The sequence below is a fragment of the Cannabis sativa genome, chromosome 9 (genome assembly GCF_029168945.1).
Source record: "Cannabis sativa cultivar Pink pepper isolate KNU-18-1 chromosome 9, ASM2916894v1, whole genome shotgun sequence".
Lineage (NCBI taxonomy): Eukaryota > Viridiplantae > Streptophyta > Magnoliopsida > Rosales > Cannabaceae > Cannabis > Cannabis sativa.
In genome coordinates, this window is record NC_083609.1 from 20,986,872 (window position 1) to 21,004,371 (window position 17,500).

General features: G+C 34.5%; 1 protein-coding gene and 1 pseudogene across 1 annotated transcript; one reads left to right on the top strand and one right to left on the bottom strand.

The window, feature by feature from the left end:
* The first annotated feature begins 235 nt into the window (after positions 1-235).
* LOC115722145 (nuclear pore complex protein NUP160) lies at positions 236-16,200 on the top strand. The gene is made up of 27 exons (XM_030651276.2): positions 236-661; positions 791-923; positions 1,056-1,320; positions 1,435-1,495; positions 1,863-2,020; positions 2,775-2,860; positions 4,004-4,108; positions 4,209-4,312; positions 4,407-4,527; positions 6,335-6,517; positions 6,673-6,865; positions 6,990-7,567; positions 8,468-8,630; positions 8,764-9,035; positions 9,141-9,328; positions 10,917-10,993; positions 11,098-11,444; positions 11,910-11,978; positions 12,059-12,374; positions 12,545-12,667; positions 12,777-12,885; positions 12,978-13,049; positions 13,188-13,320; positions 13,577-13,684; positions 14,924-15,064; positions 15,590-15,763; positions 15,916-16,200. The coding sequence occupies exons 1-27, from the start codon at positions 444-446 to the stop codon at positions 15,946-15,948; spliced, it is 4,530 nt and encodes a 1,509-aa protein (XP_030507136.2). The 5' UTR covers positions 236-443; the 3' UTR covers positions 15,949-16,200.
* Positions 9,674-10,883, bottom strand: LOC115722014 (large ribosomal subunit protein eL6-like; annotated as a pseudogene).
* Positions 16,201-17,500: the final 1,300 nt, after the last annotated feature.

Consider the following 17,500-nt stretch of genomic DNA (forward strand, 5'->3'; position numbering starts at 1 on the left):
AATAGGTAAAAAAGTCCTTAAATCCAACAATCTCAATAGTTCAGAGACATTTTTAACTACTTAAAAGTTCATAGAATTTGGTACATGTCAAAGTTTAAGGGACAAAAATCCTAATTAATCTTATTCAAAACATCAATTAAAATGGTGCATTTTTAATTTGAGAAATTATAATAAATGACCTCAAATTATAACCCAGTAATTGTATTATTTCAAAATTTGTAAAGAAATGACCGTTTAAAATTATTTATTATGTAAAAGAAAAAAGAAAAAGAAACTACGATGGCTTGGTGGAGAAGAGGATTCAATTTTAGGGTTATTTGGCGCAATTTCCCCGCCTTGCTGGTAAGCTCATAGGTTAAAACCCCAAATACAGTGACACAGTAGAGAGTAGGGTTTAACTACTCTCTCTCTCTCTCTCCCATTTCTTTCATTTTGGGACGACGATGGCGACTAGGTGCACCCTAGCTGGTGTGGAAGTCCCCATTATCGGCAGCGACTCCGTTAAATGGATCGACCTTGAGCTTCCTCCTCCTCCTTCTGCTGCTGCCATTGCCATTGCCGATTCGGAAGCTAATTTTGATTTTCAAACTACCTGTGCCCCGCTGGCTGACGATTTCGCGTCTTCCTCTGCCATCGGCGATCCTCCCACTTATATCATATGGTTTCTCTTTCTTTCCCTCGCCTTTTTTGAATTTTGTCTTGTGATTATGGAATTGGTCTATGAATCTTTGTTTGAAAAGAGTATGGAGTTGTGGTTCACTTTGAGCATTTGTTTCTTATTTTATTGCAGGAGAATCCACAAGTCTCTACCAACTGCTCTGGAGCTACTTGAGCTGTCTGCTGATAAAGAATTTCCCAAAATTGGATTGCGAATTGCTTTTCCGGATGCGCTCTCTGCTTTCGCTTTCGTCTGCAAAAATGAGGTGCTTTTAACTATGTTTTTAGTGTGTTGATAATCTTGGAAATTTCGTGTTGAGAATTGAAAGAGAAAATAAAGAAATTGATGAAGAAAGTGCGATATCGTTAAGATTTCATCATGTTGCGTTTGCATTCAGGTTGATTTAAATTCAAGGAACCACCCTTACCTGCTTTATGCGTTGACTGTGTCGGGAACTGCTTATCTTTTGAGAATAAAAAACATCTCGGCATACAAATCCTACTTCATTTTGCCAGCGGAGGATGTGATCAGAGTGTTTGACATGCGTAGTTATGGCCATATAACAAGTGTAGCAGCAATGCCCTCTGGATGTCTTATAGCTGGAAGGACCGATGGATCTACTGGTTGTTTTCAACTAGGCATGCGCGACCCTAGTGCTCCTGGTATTGCGGCTTCATGTTGATTCCTCTTTTTAGTGTGTCTTCAACTCAATGGCTGAAGGATTTTGGCTTGGACAGTATAACATCTGCTGCTAATGTTTTTTCTTGTCCTTTTAGCTTCTGTGCTTGAGCTTCGGGATGATTCAGGATTTGGTCGTTTGTGGAGTCTTGTGTCAAGGTACTAATATGATATCTCATTGCTAGAACATTAAAAATAATAATAACAAAATGCATGCTCAAGGGCATCTGTCATATAGTATACTGTATATGGTAGTTCTAGTTCTTTCTTCACAGCAGACTCGGATTTTGTCAATCTATTTGGTTTATTGGAAGTCCTTTGGTACATGAGTGGTTAAGCATTTGATTGCAAATCTGTACATATTTACTCTTCTCGAAAGTCTTTATTCTTTTTCTTAATAATGATTACCTTAAATATTTAAAAATGCAAAATGAAAGAAAGTAAGCAAATTCTTCTTGGTTAGCTAACAATGGAATTCGTTGTATGGCTATTGATATAATCACCATATACTAAACATATTATGCAGAGGTAGAACAATAGAGGCTGTACAAGATTTGGTGGTAGCAAAAGTTTGTGGAAAACAACTTTTATTTGTGCTTCATTCAGATGGGACACTTCGAATTTGGGATCTTTCAAGTCATACCAAGATCAGTAGCCATAATATGAATCATCCGACATCGTCAGGCAAATTTCTCTTACTTTTTCATTAAATTTCATTCACTTTTATGGCTATGAATGGACATCTATAATCTCTTGTCAAGTGCAATAAGTAAATAATAATATTAAAAAAACCAGGAGAGAGATCTTTCCTTTTGTAGCTAGCTATTCCTACTTTAAGTACAAAGTAGCAATTAATTACCCAAAGTCTTGTTTATCTATCAAGTAGACATGGAATTCAAGTTGGAATATTGACTGCCTATGAAAGTTGTTTGCAAATAGATATTAAGACAGTGGATATCCCTTTCACGTAAGGGGAAGAGATGAAGGCTTAAAGTGAAGAAGGTTTTTAACAATCTTGTTTTCTTTCACATTGAGTATCTCAACTTGAAATAAGGCTCTTCATGGTCATCTAGTTCCCTTGAGCATATGATGACATTGACACTTATCATTCTATAGGCTGTTACTTGCATGTACTCCTCAGCCATTGAGGTCACATTAGCTCGGGAAAGCGTCTTATTTCCTTTACATGAAATAGGCAGAGACATATGCTACATCTCATGTGCGTTCTGATGAGATGTGCATTGGCCTTTTATTTTGCTATAAATAAATTTCACAACATGTTTCTAGTTGGTACCTTCAATGTGTATATGTCTCCTAGGGGTCATGTATTGCTTTGGGTTTGCTTTTATCGTAGTTGGTGGAGCATTGTAGTCTTTCTATATTTGGATGTCTTTAAGTGCTCATAAAAAATTGATGTTTTCCTACTTTGTACACCCAGGAGCTGCATTGGTAAGGTTATGGATTAATGAAGCTGGTCAAGATTCAAGTGGTGTGTATTTGGCTGTCTTGTCTAGACATACTTCGGTATGTAAATTAGACTCAAGAATATTCTTACATATTTTATTTATCCTATTTTCTAGAATTTTGTTGTGAGAAAAAAGAAAGCTATAATTTTGTTGAAAGAAACAAGTACTGTGTTTGATAGATAGAAAGAACAATATGCTGTAAGTGTCAGGGTTTGTGAAACTTTTGTGTTGATTTAAGGTCTTGGATGTTGAGAGTTGAAGCCTATTATTGGCACATGATTTGTTCTAACTTTAACCCTCATTTTTTTTAACTCAACCTTCAATTTTCATGTCTTCTTGAAATCTATAAAAGGCTTGTACTCAATCTACATGATGTCTTTATTTAATTATTTTAAATTTGAAGGTTGTCACTTGTCATTGTGATGCGTAAGATATTGAATACATGCCTTGCAACTTTTTTTGAAAGGTAAGGCATATACGCATAAAGGTTCACTTTTGGCTTATTGCATTGTTAGTGGATAGTAAAATTGAAACTCTTTAGATGATGCCAAGAAAAAAGATGTCATGTATGTAGTTATCTTATATTTGATAGTCTTTTTGTTTTGTTTAGTTGCTTTTTCGTGTGTGTGAAGTCGGGTGGTACTTTTTAAAATTTCAACCTCAACATTAGTTGCAATTATGTTGTGTTTATAAATTATGTTGTTAAAAAACTATGGTTCTACTTAAGGAATTAAATATAGTTTGGGCAGTGCCAAAAAGTTGTTTGGTGGTATTTAAGGGTCTTCCATGGTAGTAAAGAATGTTAAATTCACTTTGGAATTGACTGTTTTCGCACTGGTTTGGGTTATTTATATCGAGGAACCGAGATAACTTTTAAGAATGTATAGAAGTATGTGGATTAGAATTAAACAATAAAGTTCTTTATAGGCATCTATTCTCTTCTAATTATTTACATAATTAGGCACTGAGATACTCAAAATAAAAAGATATACTCTTAATGATTTAATAGTTATAAAAGGAGTAGAGAATATCAAGTATAGCATCATGCATGGTCAAGTGGAAGAGTACGAAATAGTGAAATTTTATATTTAATATGCCGAACATGATTTATAACCCTTTTGTATAGTTAGTGTCATCAACCTAAGATTGTGCTAATTATTTCACATGTGATTCTTATTGCTTACTTTACCTACCTTTAAAGGATGTTAGCTTCGAGATGGTTTACTTGTACACTCTGCACTGTAGTTTGGGGGACAAAATTGTTTTGCTACTGGATCCTTCTATTTCAATGATTCCCTTGGAAGATGTAAGTAACTAGTGTTATCCATCCTTGTTTTTCCCTTGATTTCATTGTAGTTTTGATGCTTTGTTCCTTCACTAAGGGGTACTCTTTTGACTTTGTCAAGGGGGCATGCATTGATGTCAAGCTTGCTTCAGATAAGATATGGGTACTAAAGGAAAATGGGTTGGTAGTTCAAAGTATGTTTCATAATGACATAAATGTTGATGTGTAAGTTCATAAATAAGCCTTATAGTCTTTAAATGACCAAGTTTCCAACTATATTTTTATCTTAGCTCAAGCTTTCTTTTGCTAACTTTTGTAGGGAGGAGACAAGCTATTATAATTTGCAGGAAGAATTTGTTGCTGATCAACTATTTCAAAGTCCTGAGTATTTATCGGATAATCTTTTATTGATGGCTCATTCAGTTTTTCCATCTGCTAAGGTACTTATTTTTTAGTCGAAAGGGACAAAATAATTTGAGCAAGTCTTTAGAATTAAGGGTCTTCTTTGAGATTAGTTAATTTCTTGGGTTCTGTTTTGTGTTTCGAAAATGTTAGCCCAAGATATGTTTCCAAGAGGGAGTGAATTGGAAATTTAAACTAATTTCATAAATTTAAGACACAATTCAACTATTTATGCAAATATTGAGCAAATAAAAAGATAATCACAAGTAGATATTAGATATAAGCAATAGTAAAATAGAGATAGTATTTAGAAATGTAAACTCTTGATTTTAGAAGGTTTGGGAGGACTCAAGCTCCGTACATCCTTGGTCTTCAAAGCCCCAAGCTTTGGGTTCAACTAATGAGCCAAGTCAATGGGCATGACTAACCCTTACTTTATCGGGAAATTTTCACCAAGGACTTTCCCAAGCCTCTTCTAATAGTTTGAGAATTCTCTCAAGGATAACCAACCTCACTGGATTATTGAAGTGGCAATCTTACTTATACCAAGTTGTTTTCAATACCGGTGTCAAACTTACCTATATCCAGGTTGTTTTTTAATATCTGTGCCAACCTCACCTCCATACAATGAATAAAATTTGATATGATGATACCCAACAAACTCTCTATATAAAATACAAAGTAAGAAACTAGAGAGAAATGGAAGCACACTAGAAGAGATAAGTACAAGTGTGTGTGGTTGGTGTCTTTTTGAAAGAAAGGTGGAATTTTGGTTTAGAACACTTGTAGGGAATTCATATAGATGAGTAAATGCTCAACCAACTAATTTTTAAGTGTAAAAATTCATTATTTAAAGTGCTCAATAAAATACTAGCCCTTTATGACTGTTGTGCACGTTTTTAAAAAAATCTCTGTTGTCTGACTGACACACAACTGGAGTGCTAGTTACAAGGAACCGGGCGACTAGATGGGGACCCGAGAGCATCTTCTATTTTTCAACAAAAAATCGATTTGTTCGCCATTTTTCCAAAATATTTTTTCGTGTTTTAACTTGGAAAACTCTTAAATATATGAAATACTATACGGGGAATTTTTTTTGGAAAATATTTATTTTCGTGAAATAACTTGTTGCACAAGTAAGTGAGCTAAACTTTGAACTTATAAGCTACTAGTATGATGTGGAGTTAAAGGGTTTATTGTTTGCTGATTTAATTGGAGAGATTGGTGTTTTATGTTTTAATTTTCTGGTTTGTGGATGTTTAAGAGTCTTTCTGGCTGTAAACTTATGTTCTCAGACTTGCTTGTATTGCAAGTATTATTGTTTTAAAATAATAAAAATTGCACAAAAGTGGCATGGTATGCATGCTAGAAGCTTCTAACTGTTAATCCCATGGGGTGGTCTACTGGTAAGGAGGAGTTTTGGAAAATGCTGGTAGGCATTTGTTCAAAGGTTTGAATCCCCACAGACCCAGGAAAGAACCTTGGGGTCACTGGGAGGTCTCCCAGTCAAACTGCTAGGGCCAAAAAAAATAAAAAAAGAAGAGAGTGAGAGAGAAGAAGTTATTCTTAACTGTTGAAGATATTGCTAACACATTATTTCTAATCAAAATTTTTCCCATGGGGTGGTCTACTGGTAAGGAGGAGTTTTGGAAAATGCTTGTAGGCATTTGTTCCAAGGTTTGAATCCCCACAGACCCAGGAAAGAACCTTGGGGTCACTGGGAGGTCTCCCAGTCAAACTGCTAGGGCCAAAAAAAATAAAAAAAGAAGAGAGTGAGAGAGAAGAAGTTGTTCTTAACTGTTGAAGATATTGCTAACACATTATTTCTAATCAAAATTTTTCCAGGCTCAAATTTCGTCAGTTGTATCTTCCATTTTCTTACGTAGGCTGCTACATCCTGGAGTATATCACAATATTGCCCTGCGTGCAACTTTCCTGGACTATAATAGACACTGGACTGACTCTGATTTCCAGTCATTGACTGCTGATGGATTGAAGAAGGAAATTCTTTCTCTGATTGAAGATGAGGTTTCCTTTTCAATTCTATTTGTTCTTATTTCTCTTCTGTCTCTCTGACAAATTCTGATGCATATGTGTAGTTTTTCCCCCATTTTCTAGTTGTTATTTGAAAATAGATAATTGAATTTTAATGTGCTGATGATAACAAAGGAATTTTGTGGCAGGATGTCAGTCAAAATTTAGTGTCAATTCATTGCTCCTGGAAAAATTTCTGTTCACGCTACTTCCTTAATTGGTGCAAAAGCAATGCACCTTGCGGTTTGCTTGTTGAGTCAATAGCTGGCTCTGTCGGTGTAATAAGAAAGAGTTCAGTATCCCTATTCCGCTGTTCAGAAGACATTGAACGGTTACTTTATGGTATGTCAGCGATCTTTCTTATATTTGAAGCTGGAATAATTCTTATTTTGTTTGCTTCAATTTTTTTTTGCTTTCTTTTCTTTAAACAAATTTCTGAACTATTGTTTTTATATTCTCATTTTAGGTTATTCTTCCGATGAAATCGGTGATAGTGCTGTTAGTTTTGGCATAGAATTTTTTGACAGTAAGTATGAACGTGGGATACTAGTTGATCTGCTCAGATGTGTCATTAGTATCAGCCAACAACTAGGAAAAACAGCTTCTGCTATATTTTATGAATCACTTGTTAGCAGACCCATTTTCCCAAGTGAAGAAGTTGTTCCACATGTATTGAAGATTTTAGAAACTGGATATAGTTCGACGTTAGCGGCTGTGAGTGTATCCGAGTTTGGTAATGATGATGCTTGGGAGAAAAAACTAAAGGATCACAAAAACTTAAGGAAATTTTCTATTGACATGCTCTTATCTCTTCACGCCTTGTGTGAGAAAGCTACTACATGGAGCAGAGTTCTGAATATTATTGAAAATTATCTTAAATTTCTTGTACCTCGGAAAATGATGCAGAATTTGGATGCTGACCCTTCCTTAAGCATTAATGCTACCATTTTGGTCCAGGCCACTTCTCAAATTGCGAAGACAATGTTTGAGTCTGCATTGGACATTCTTATATTCCTAAGCTATCTTGTAAACAACAGTGGCCAGGTTAGTGTTTCAATTCTCTTTTGTTTACTTTTTCTTTGTTATTATTGTTGTTTTTTCTTTCTTTCTTTCTTTTTTTTTTGTTGATAGAGCTTGGCATAGATATTTATTTTGCCAGGAGAACATGGTTGTATATGCATTTATGAAACGAAATGACCACTTATTGAACTTAAGAATTTAAGTGTGGATTTTGTCTGAAAAAAGTCAACTGTGGATGCCACATGATTCATGTAGCAATATGCAATTAAAGAATTATACTCCAATTTTACCTGTTGCCAAATCATGATGCTATTGCAAGACAAACTCAATTTATGTTGTGGGATTCCATTTATACTGGATGTGGGTTTGTAATGTGTAATTTATTTATTGTTGCTGTTATAAGTATTGTGTGTTTGTGTGCACTTGGATGTCAATTGCTACGTTTCCTACTCCAAATCTTTTAGGTTACGTTTAATTTGGGGTCAATGAAATGGGATGAAATAGAAATGAATCAATTTTCATTCTATTCCTTCGTTTTGCTGCACTTTAAAGCATTGGAATGATTATTCCACCATTTCAGTAGACAAACTATTCCATCCAAGAATTTCATTCCAATGCACAAATAAAAAAACATTAATAACATTTTTATAGATTGTTTTTATTCATATGAAATTTTATTCCATTCCAGTATTATTCCCTTTCCCATTCTCATTCCAATTTCTCTACTTTCGTTACTCCCAACCAAATACACCGTTAGGGTTAGGCAGAGAGTTCCCATTTCAAGCTTAGACCTACTAAGCAAGTTTGATTTTAGGTTGGACCACTTGTTTCCCTTTCCGAATGTTATTTAAACAATTTCAATGAATTTCTCTATTTCTTTCTTGAGAAATGTTCTGGAACTTAAAGATTAAATTTGGCATGCAGATCCATATGTTGCCTGACAATGTATCTAAGATACAGTTGGAGTTGATTCCAATGATTCAAGAAATCATTTCTGAGTGGCTTATCATTCACTTTTTCACCACCACATCCTCTGAGTCAGCATCAATTGAAGATTTCAGCTCTCAACTTTCTCTGTTACAAATTGGTAAGCTTTAACATTTTTCATGCACACCCACCCCACCCATGTGCATTAGCTGGAAGATGCAAGGATTTGGGGTTGCAGAATTTGGTTTTATGCAAGCCATGTTGTTGATTTCCTGTCAATTTTCATGCCCCAGATAATAATGCAAGCAAAAGATCTTGGAATGAAAACCTTGGGAAATGCGATTTCCCTTTGGCCTTTGTGCTCTTATTGAACACCAGAAGTTCCACCAGAGACAGTCATCTTTATTCAAAATATCTTCCAAATTTGCATGACATTGTTAGGTCTGTTCGGAACTTCAGTAGCTGGATTATTTGGGGCAAGACTAGGGAGTTAACTACTTTCTTGAGCCATTCAACTGAGCTTGCATTGATCTTACTAAAGAATGGGCAGTATGATGCTGTTGAGGTTTTCCTCCTAGAGCTGGAACTTGGTTTCCATCAAGATTTTTTTAAATATCATTATTATAATATTGTCTTTTAACTTGTTTGTTTATTTATAATTTATGTAAAGCACCTACTCAGTATGGTCGAGGCACATTCACAGAAGGAGAAGACATTGGAAACTATTCAAGATGCTGATGTTGGATGGTGCATACTTCACCATGTTCTTGGATGCTGTCTTCTTGCTCAAGCACAACGTGGATTGCATGGAAAGCTGAAAGAAAAGAAAGTCAGTGAGGCTGTCAGATGTTTCTTCAGGTATCTACATCCTGTAAGCTTTTCATTCTGCCTTTTTCTTTACTTATTTTATTATTTAATTTTATAATAGAAAAAAAAATAGTATTTTTCTAAAGAGTAAACAAAACTATGATGAGGAAATCAGTGTTCTACCATCCAAAACAAAAAAAAGCAGATAATTATCTTAAACTTCCGTTTGGCCTTATCAGTTTGATTTCCAAGTTACTGGTTGGTTTTGCCATATCATGTGTGATCCTTCATACCTCCCAGGTTACTAGTCCCTTTTCTGAGAAATTCACCATCTGAACTTCTAATTCTTGCTCTCCCCCATATCAAGCATTTAAGTGTTCTTGAGGATCAAAGAAATTTCTTTTTTTTTTCTCTTTGGCAAGAAGAAAAATTCTACATAATGTAAACTGGTTACTACAAAATTATAGCTCAGCAGGAGATATGAAAAGTACATTAAAAAGAAAGTCGAAGATTTTAAAATCAAACAAAAACCACTCACAAAATTATCCTAGAGTTATAGCTGAAACATTCACTTAAAAGACAAGCTCATGAGGCTTCATGTCTGCCTTAAGAGAGAACCTTGCTCCAAGGTATGTCTTCGAGTCTGGGACAGCCTCAATGCACTTTAACAATGGAGTGTCCACTGTCTTCTGATCATCTTTCTTTCCTTGTGGAAACTGATTCTTCTCCTCTTTCTCAGCCTCAAAGAACTCTCCCTCCCCCTTCTTAGTATTTCTCATCAAACTTCTCCAAATTGACACCAGAATCATCAAACTTGGTGGAGGTTCCGATCACGTAAGATTGATTCACACGTTTGATGGGAACTCCATTGAGCTTGAATGGTCCAGTGACCAAGAGCAACCCAGAGGAAAGCTGCTTGAGAAAGACAACTCTCTTCCCCTCGAACCTTCCAGCCAAGATGATCAAGACTGTCCCTGGAGTGATACTCGCTCTCAGCTTGGTCGGCTTAGGCTTGTGCTAGTTAACAAGGGGCTTTCTCACGTCCTCAGAGGGATAAAACTTAGGGGCCTTCTGCTTTGGGGTCGTGGTGTGGGAAGACACCACCATTTAGGAGCAGAAAATTTTCTTTTGTCCTAAATTGGAATTAGAAGGACCCCTTCCGTATATGTATATTTATTTATGTGTATGTATATGTAATATGTATGTATATATATTCTAAAACCATAAAAGAAAACTAAAATGTTTGTGTTTTGATGCTAGGGCAACTGTATGTTATGAATGACCTAGCAACCATAAAAGAAAATTAAAATGTTTGTGTTTTGATGCTAGGGCAACTGTATGTTTTGAATGACCCAGCACCAGTAGCAATATTTAGTAATTTGTTTTCTTTAGTAGAGTCTGTAGCCGTAGTTTAATCATGTCAAAGACAGATATGGCATGTTTACTTATATGTCATATTGCCTTTCAATAATTCAAATTCTTGATCTTTTTCAGTTATGTATGGTGTTTCTTGGTTATTGAGCAAACCTAGGTCACATAGGTTTTGAATGAAATGAATATTCTTTTACGACATTGTTCTCTTGTCAACTTACTTAAAGTTCTGCATTGATCTTGAAATATTAACATTTTCAATATGCAGAGCCTCATCCGTAAAAGATGCTGCTCAAACTTTGCAGAGTTTGCCTCCAGAAGTAGGAATTCCACATCTTGGCTTCAGTAAGTTAGCCTTATTAGAATTTCAGTTACATATGAAGTAGATCTTTCAGTATAGTATGAATTTTATTGATATCAAACATTTTGTTTGTTTATTGTCATTCCAGGTGTTAACACATCAGGTCCTGCATGGAAGCTACATTATTATCAGTGGGCAATGCAAATATTTGAGCAATATAATATTAGTGAAGGTGCATGTCAGTTTGCTCTTGCTGCACTTGAGCAAGTCGAGGAAGCTTTAACTGTGAATAGTGAGCACCATGGTAGAGATCCATTTGATGAATCAGCAGCCATCATCAAAGGACGACTTTGGGCAAATGTCTTCAAATTTACATTAGATCTTCATCACTATTATGACGCATATTGTGCAATAATATCAAATCCAGATGAGGAGAGCAAGCAGATTTGTTTGAGGCGTTTCATAATTGTACTTTATGAGTGCAGTGCTGTTAAGGTTTCTACCAAGCTACCCTCCCTTTACCACACCCTCTATTTTCTTTCTTCACTCCCAGTGTTCTCTTTTAATTTCATCTTTGGTAGATTGTGCAAAAAAATATATTAATGATTTCGGGAAACAATACTAAGAAAACCAGAAAGAGAATTATATGTCAACAAAAGTGAATATTCAGCAAATCATTTGGAGTAGCCAAATATCGAGAGTATTTTTAAAATGACAAACCAAAATGTGAGATTTGGCATCAATATGATGTATTTAATTAGCAGCAAACTTAAGATAATTTATTCTCTATTTCAAAATAGTATTCCAGCATTGCTTGCTTTGTCGTCTATTTAAATGCAGTTAAAATGTTGTTGTTTGTTTTGAAAAAATTCTAAATTATGTTAAAGTTTGTTCCTTTCTGCTGAGCTTATGTTTCTTTACTTGTTGTTGCTTTGAATCTTATATTCATTTTATTTTTAGATTCTTTGCAGTGGTCAACTTCCTTTCATTGGTTTAATTGACAAGGTAGAGCAGGAGCTTGCCTGGAAGGTATATCTTCGTAAAGTGATTTGTTCACTGTAGTCCCTTTGTATTTAATGCAATTTGATGGTTAGGTCATTTGTATGCAGGCAGAGCGCTCAGATATATTAGCAAAACCAAACTTGTATAAGCTGCTTTATTCTTTTGAAATGCATCGACACAACTGGCGAAAAGCCGCAAGTTACATATATCAATATTCTGCTCGTTTAAAGACGGAAGCAGATCAAAGAGACTACCAACAGAGTTCATTGGATTTGCAAGAAAGATTAAATGGGCTATCTGCTGCTGTAAATGCCCTTCATCTTGTTCATCCAGCATATGCTTGGATTGATCCTATGTTTGACAGACCTGTCCATGAAGAGCATTATCCAAGTAAAAAGGCTAAAACAACAGTAGAGGAAGAACGTAATAGTGCAGCAAGCAATTTTACTATTATGTTGACATCTTCAATTATTTTTCTGGCACAGAATTGTCTTGCATCCTTAGCTGACAATACCTTGAGATTTGTGCTATTAGAATTTTGCATTGCAAATTCTATTTGTTTGACTGGGTACATTGTTTTAACTTTTTTGCAGAAGGTAAAGATATTCAGCCCAAGAAATGGCGATGTATTGATATCGAAAGAATTGATAATGAGTTTGTGCTAACATCAGCAGAATATTTACTTTCATTAGCACAAGTGAAACTAAAATTTAATGGTAAGAATATATAATTTGTCTTCTGATAATACATCCTTGAAATAATTTAAACGTTGCTTATACCCTTTTCTTTTATGTTTCTTATTTATTTTTCCAAAATATCTTGCAGAAATTCGCGAGAATTTACCAAATTTGATTGGTATTTTAGTCGAGGCAGATATATATGACATGGCATTCACAGTTGTTCTAAAATTCTTTAAAGGTTCAGACTTGAAGAGGTATAATTCTGGTTTACTATATTACACCATCAATGGGTTTTATTAGGCTTTTCTTTCTTATAAAGTATGACCGGGAATTCATTTCCACTCAGGGAACTCGAAAGGGTTTTTACTGTGATGTCAATGAAATGCTGCCCAGATAAAGTTGATTCATCGTGGACAGGGTAAGATCCATCCTTCTTATTTAACTAGCATTACATCTGTTTTCAAGCACTTTGCATCCATATCTTGTTGCTATTCTATTTCAAATTTAGTGCAGTTGCATACGTTAAGAATGAATTTTTACAATTAATCATTTCCAGGGATGATCGCCAAAAGCGTCTTCTTCTGTTAACTTCTTCAAAGAATGAAGTGGCTGTACGTGGCTCGCCTGATAATAGCTCAACTCAACCATTCAAGGGAAGTAATCAATGGGCTTCCCTTGAGCGTTATCTTGTTAGTATCTTTTTCCTACTCTAAATTAATGAGTTTTTGATCTTATGATGAAACTGGAAGATTAATTGCAATTTGTTCTATTTTCATGAGTTAAAAATTTATTCTGTTATCAATGCATTGAGAAGAAGGTTAAGTTTTTTTTACCAAAAGATCCTGTGAATTTAGCTTCCTCTCTTCTTCCCCATTTTAGGCTTTCTTAATTTCTGCAAGTCACTTTCTCATTTTTTTTTCTCATATATATGTTGGTAATTGTTAGGAAAAGTACAAGGGATTTCATGCCAGATTACCATTAATTGTTGCTGAAACTCTTCTTCGTACTGATCCTCAAATCGAATTGCCTCTCTGGCTTGTGAACATGTTCAAGGTAATTTCTAGTTTCAACTTGATTGTTTTTTCTAGATCTTGTATAGTTTCAATGTTTACTGATTCACTAGTCAGAAGCCGATTAGGCCCATGCAGTTTCAATGTTAATGTATCTATTCCTTTGTCAGAAGTTGATTAGGCTTTTCCAGCCTGAATGTAGTTTCAATGTTTATGTGCTCTTTCTTAAACCATTGAACTATTTTTTTTTTTGAACTATTTAAAATGCAATGGACTTGTTTCCATAAAAGAAAGAATTTCAGTGGCACACACATACAAGTGTAAGTTGATTATTTGTCATTCTTTGAATCCGGAACTTCTGTTGTCAAAAAACCAAAAGGCCCAATTTTTTTTGTTTTTTTTGCATGCATGCCTTGTGCAAATATGTGTGCATATTAAGTACCCATATAAGAAGTTAAAATTAACATGCATTCAACATTAAGTTGATGTCAACGTCTCAATTGAGAACTGATATGTAGGTATCAATTTTAATATTTTATTGAATGCTAAGTTTTGTGGGGGAGCAAAATTATATGGTTTTATTTTACTTATTATTACTAGGTTTTTTTTTTTTTTTTCCCTTTTGGAAAGGGGCAGGGCTTTCATCCTATTTACTTAATTCACAATTTCAATAATTAAATTTATTAGTTATACCTTTGTGTAACATATCACTAGATCTATGCCTATCTTTTTCTAAAAAATGGCTAGGCTTCTAATATTGATGCAAAAAGATCAACAGTGCAACCAGAGAAGAGAATATGTAGGACTGGTAATGAAACCAGGAATTCGAAATCACTCAACGTCAAAAAGCTGCCTAATCTGACCTCACCTTTGACACCCCTTGTTTCACATTTGCTTCTACATGAAACATAAAGAACCCAAATCCAATACAAAGGAACAACTCATAATATTCCCTTCAAGTCAGCCAATGATTGGTTGACATTCAATACACACACCAAAACTTGCAGTATCCTCACCCCTCTATGATTCTATCGATTTCCAGTTCTTTTTAACACTCCTGTTGACATTTTCTCTCCTTTGATCCTTGTGAGAATTCTGGTTGTATCATTTTCCAAGGCAGTTATCCAATTCGTTATGATTGCTATTTATCATGAAGTTACTCTTACCAAAGTATTCAGGCAAAACAGTTTGCAATTAGATGCATTTTATTCTAGATAGCTTTCTTTACAACTGATTTTGAAATGATGCTCATACTAAATATCATTTGCTGGGATTATGACAGGATTGTCGAAGTGAAAGATCCTGGAGGATGACTGGTCAAGAAGCAAATCCTGCATTGTTATTTAGGCTATATGTTGATTATGGTCGTTATACAGAAGCGACAAATCTTTTGCTTGAGTACATAGAATCTTATGCATCAATGGTAATTTTTCTCCTCACCTATATTTTTCTGAAAATCGAGGAATTAATGTAAATGCAATGACTGATTGAGCCACAACTTACAGTAATGCTAAAATTTCCTTGCTTTCAATTGGGTCTGTTTTTCCTAGGGGATAGGATAACTATATTTTTGAGTCTCCTAGAATGTCTTTGCTAAACAAATTAGTTAGTATGTTAGAGTGTTTTGCATATTACATGGAATCATATAGTCCATAGGCTTTATAAGCTGTAACGGGTAATGCAATATTGTTGATAGATTCCTAGTAGTAAAAATAATGATCTCTTATATTTATTCCTCTTTTACTTTATAGTGCATTTCAATGAATGCCAGCCCTATGTTTGTTCTGTCATGAATCTCTTAAATTCTTTCCGGAGGCATGACTTCCTGACTACTGTTTTATCTTTTTGATGTTTGTACAGTATTCACTACTGTTTTATCTACCTTATGTTTTCATTGTTCTAGTCAGCTATTTTTTTTTTTTTTTTCATTTTATACCTCATTTTACAGAGACCGGTAGACATAATCAATCGCAAAAGACCATTTGCAGTTTGGTTTCCATACACAGCAATCCAGCGCCTCTGGTTTTCACTGGAGGAACTCATCAGTTTGGGTCACATGGTAGATCAATGTGAGAAACTCAAAGAGCTTTTACATGGAGCTTTGCATAGACATCTGGGGCTGGTAAAGCTTTGTTTTCTATCTGCATCTCTTTTAGTGTATTAGTGTTTATCCCTTTATTTACCATCTGCAACTCTATATAGACTATATCAGAGTTTAAACATATGAATTTTTTGCATGAGGTGCGTAAAACGACTTTATTTATGCTCTTTCAGGTAAAGGTGGACTCAGTCGACTTGAAGATCTAAGTTATTTTGCCAGAAGCAGGAAAGAATGGTAATTATTGGGAAGAAGTGTACAAGTTCTTACTTCATAGTTACATGACAATTTTGGCAGGAAAATGTATGTATTCGACAGTGTTATAGAAAATTTAAACATTGTAAATCTTTTGCTTTCACAGAGTAGGACCAGTGTCACTTGTGGTTGTTGAAAGCCCGATAATAGCAGAATAAAACACTTGCTTGACCAATTGAAAGAAAAATCCCCTTTCTCATACTTCAGAGCTGACATGTGATAACCCAAATTATATTTATTAAATATTTACCATCATATCACTCTCTATTCTCCCCAATCCCAGAAATAGCACTAAGGGCAAAAGTGATAATTCAGTCATGGGTATAAAATAAGCTCAGAGCTCATCGCTTCTCGTCATCATTTGTTTAAGAATAAGGTTTTGCTCTCAAGTGGATTAGGGTCAGGTCGTTCTCTGAAGAATGGCCGCCTGTTCGCCTTGATTGCATGCAGAGCCGATGATTTTTCTGTCGTTATAGCACATGGCACATCAATGTCCTCTCTCTTTCAAAAAAAAAAAAAAAGACCAATTGAAAGAAAAGTGAACTTAATTTTGACTGTGACGAACGTAGATGTATCCAAATGACAAGGTATCCAAAAGACCAAAATGAGATCTTGCTTTACATTTACATGTTTCTGGTTCAGCGTTTTCATTTTTCTCAACCACTCGATTGTAAACAGAGTTTTGATTTCTTTCCTAGATATATTTTGGTTTTTTTTTAATTTATTTTATATCTAGGGGTCCGAACCGTCCACCAACATTTTTTTAACTATCGTTGTACCTTAAGATCTCTTGTTAAAAAGTGTTAAATTAATTTAAACTTTTGACTAAGTTAACAAAAAAAATTAACATATTGAATATAAATTAAATCAATTAACTTGTTAGAATTAGATTAGTACTTTTTAACTGGAGATCTTGATTCTCCTTGCACTAGACTACCTCTTGGTTTGAGTAATGATATTTGCAAACAAAATATAAACAAAACACCTCCTGACTTCACTTTAATATTTTGATAGACTCAAACTCAGAAATTTAAAGAAACATGCTAAATGCTGGTTGGGTGCATATATCATTACTTAGTTAATTAAGATTTTTGTCTCTTGAAATTTTAACTTGTACTAAATCATTTTCGGGTAAATACCATTTTGGACCCTCTGTTTTACAAAAGTTACTAATTGGACCCTGTGTTTTGTTAAATGACAAAATGGACCCTGTATTTTCTAAAATAGTACAAATAGGACCCTGAATTGATTTTTTGTCAAAATAAAGTTTAATTATAATCCGATCTAAAAGTGCTATGACAAAAATGTTTACATTTTTTGTATCTGTTCGTATTAAGCATTGTTTTCAAGTTGGTTGTATTAAAAAAAAGTTGTCAAAAATTAAGCTCAGGGTTCTATTTTTACTATTTTAGAAAATACATGGTCCATTTTGTCATTTAACAAAACACAGGGTCCAATCTGTAACTTTTGCAAAACACAGGGTCCAAAATGGTATTTACCCATCAT

Bases quoted from the DNA above. Each gene is read 5' to 3' on its own strand.
- LOC115722145 (XM_030651276.2), top strand. From the start codon at position 444: ATGGCGACTAGGTGCACCCTAGCTGGTGTGGAAGTCCCCATTATCGGC. The intron at 924-1,055 runs GTGCTTTTAACT...GTTTGCATTCAG, and splicing joins CTTTCGTCTGCAAAAATGAG to GTTGATTTAAATTCAAGGAA. The intron at 12,375-12,544 runs GTAATAGTGCAG...ACTTTTTTGCAG, and splicing joins AACAACAGTAGAGGAAGAAC to AAGGTAAAGATATTCAGCCC.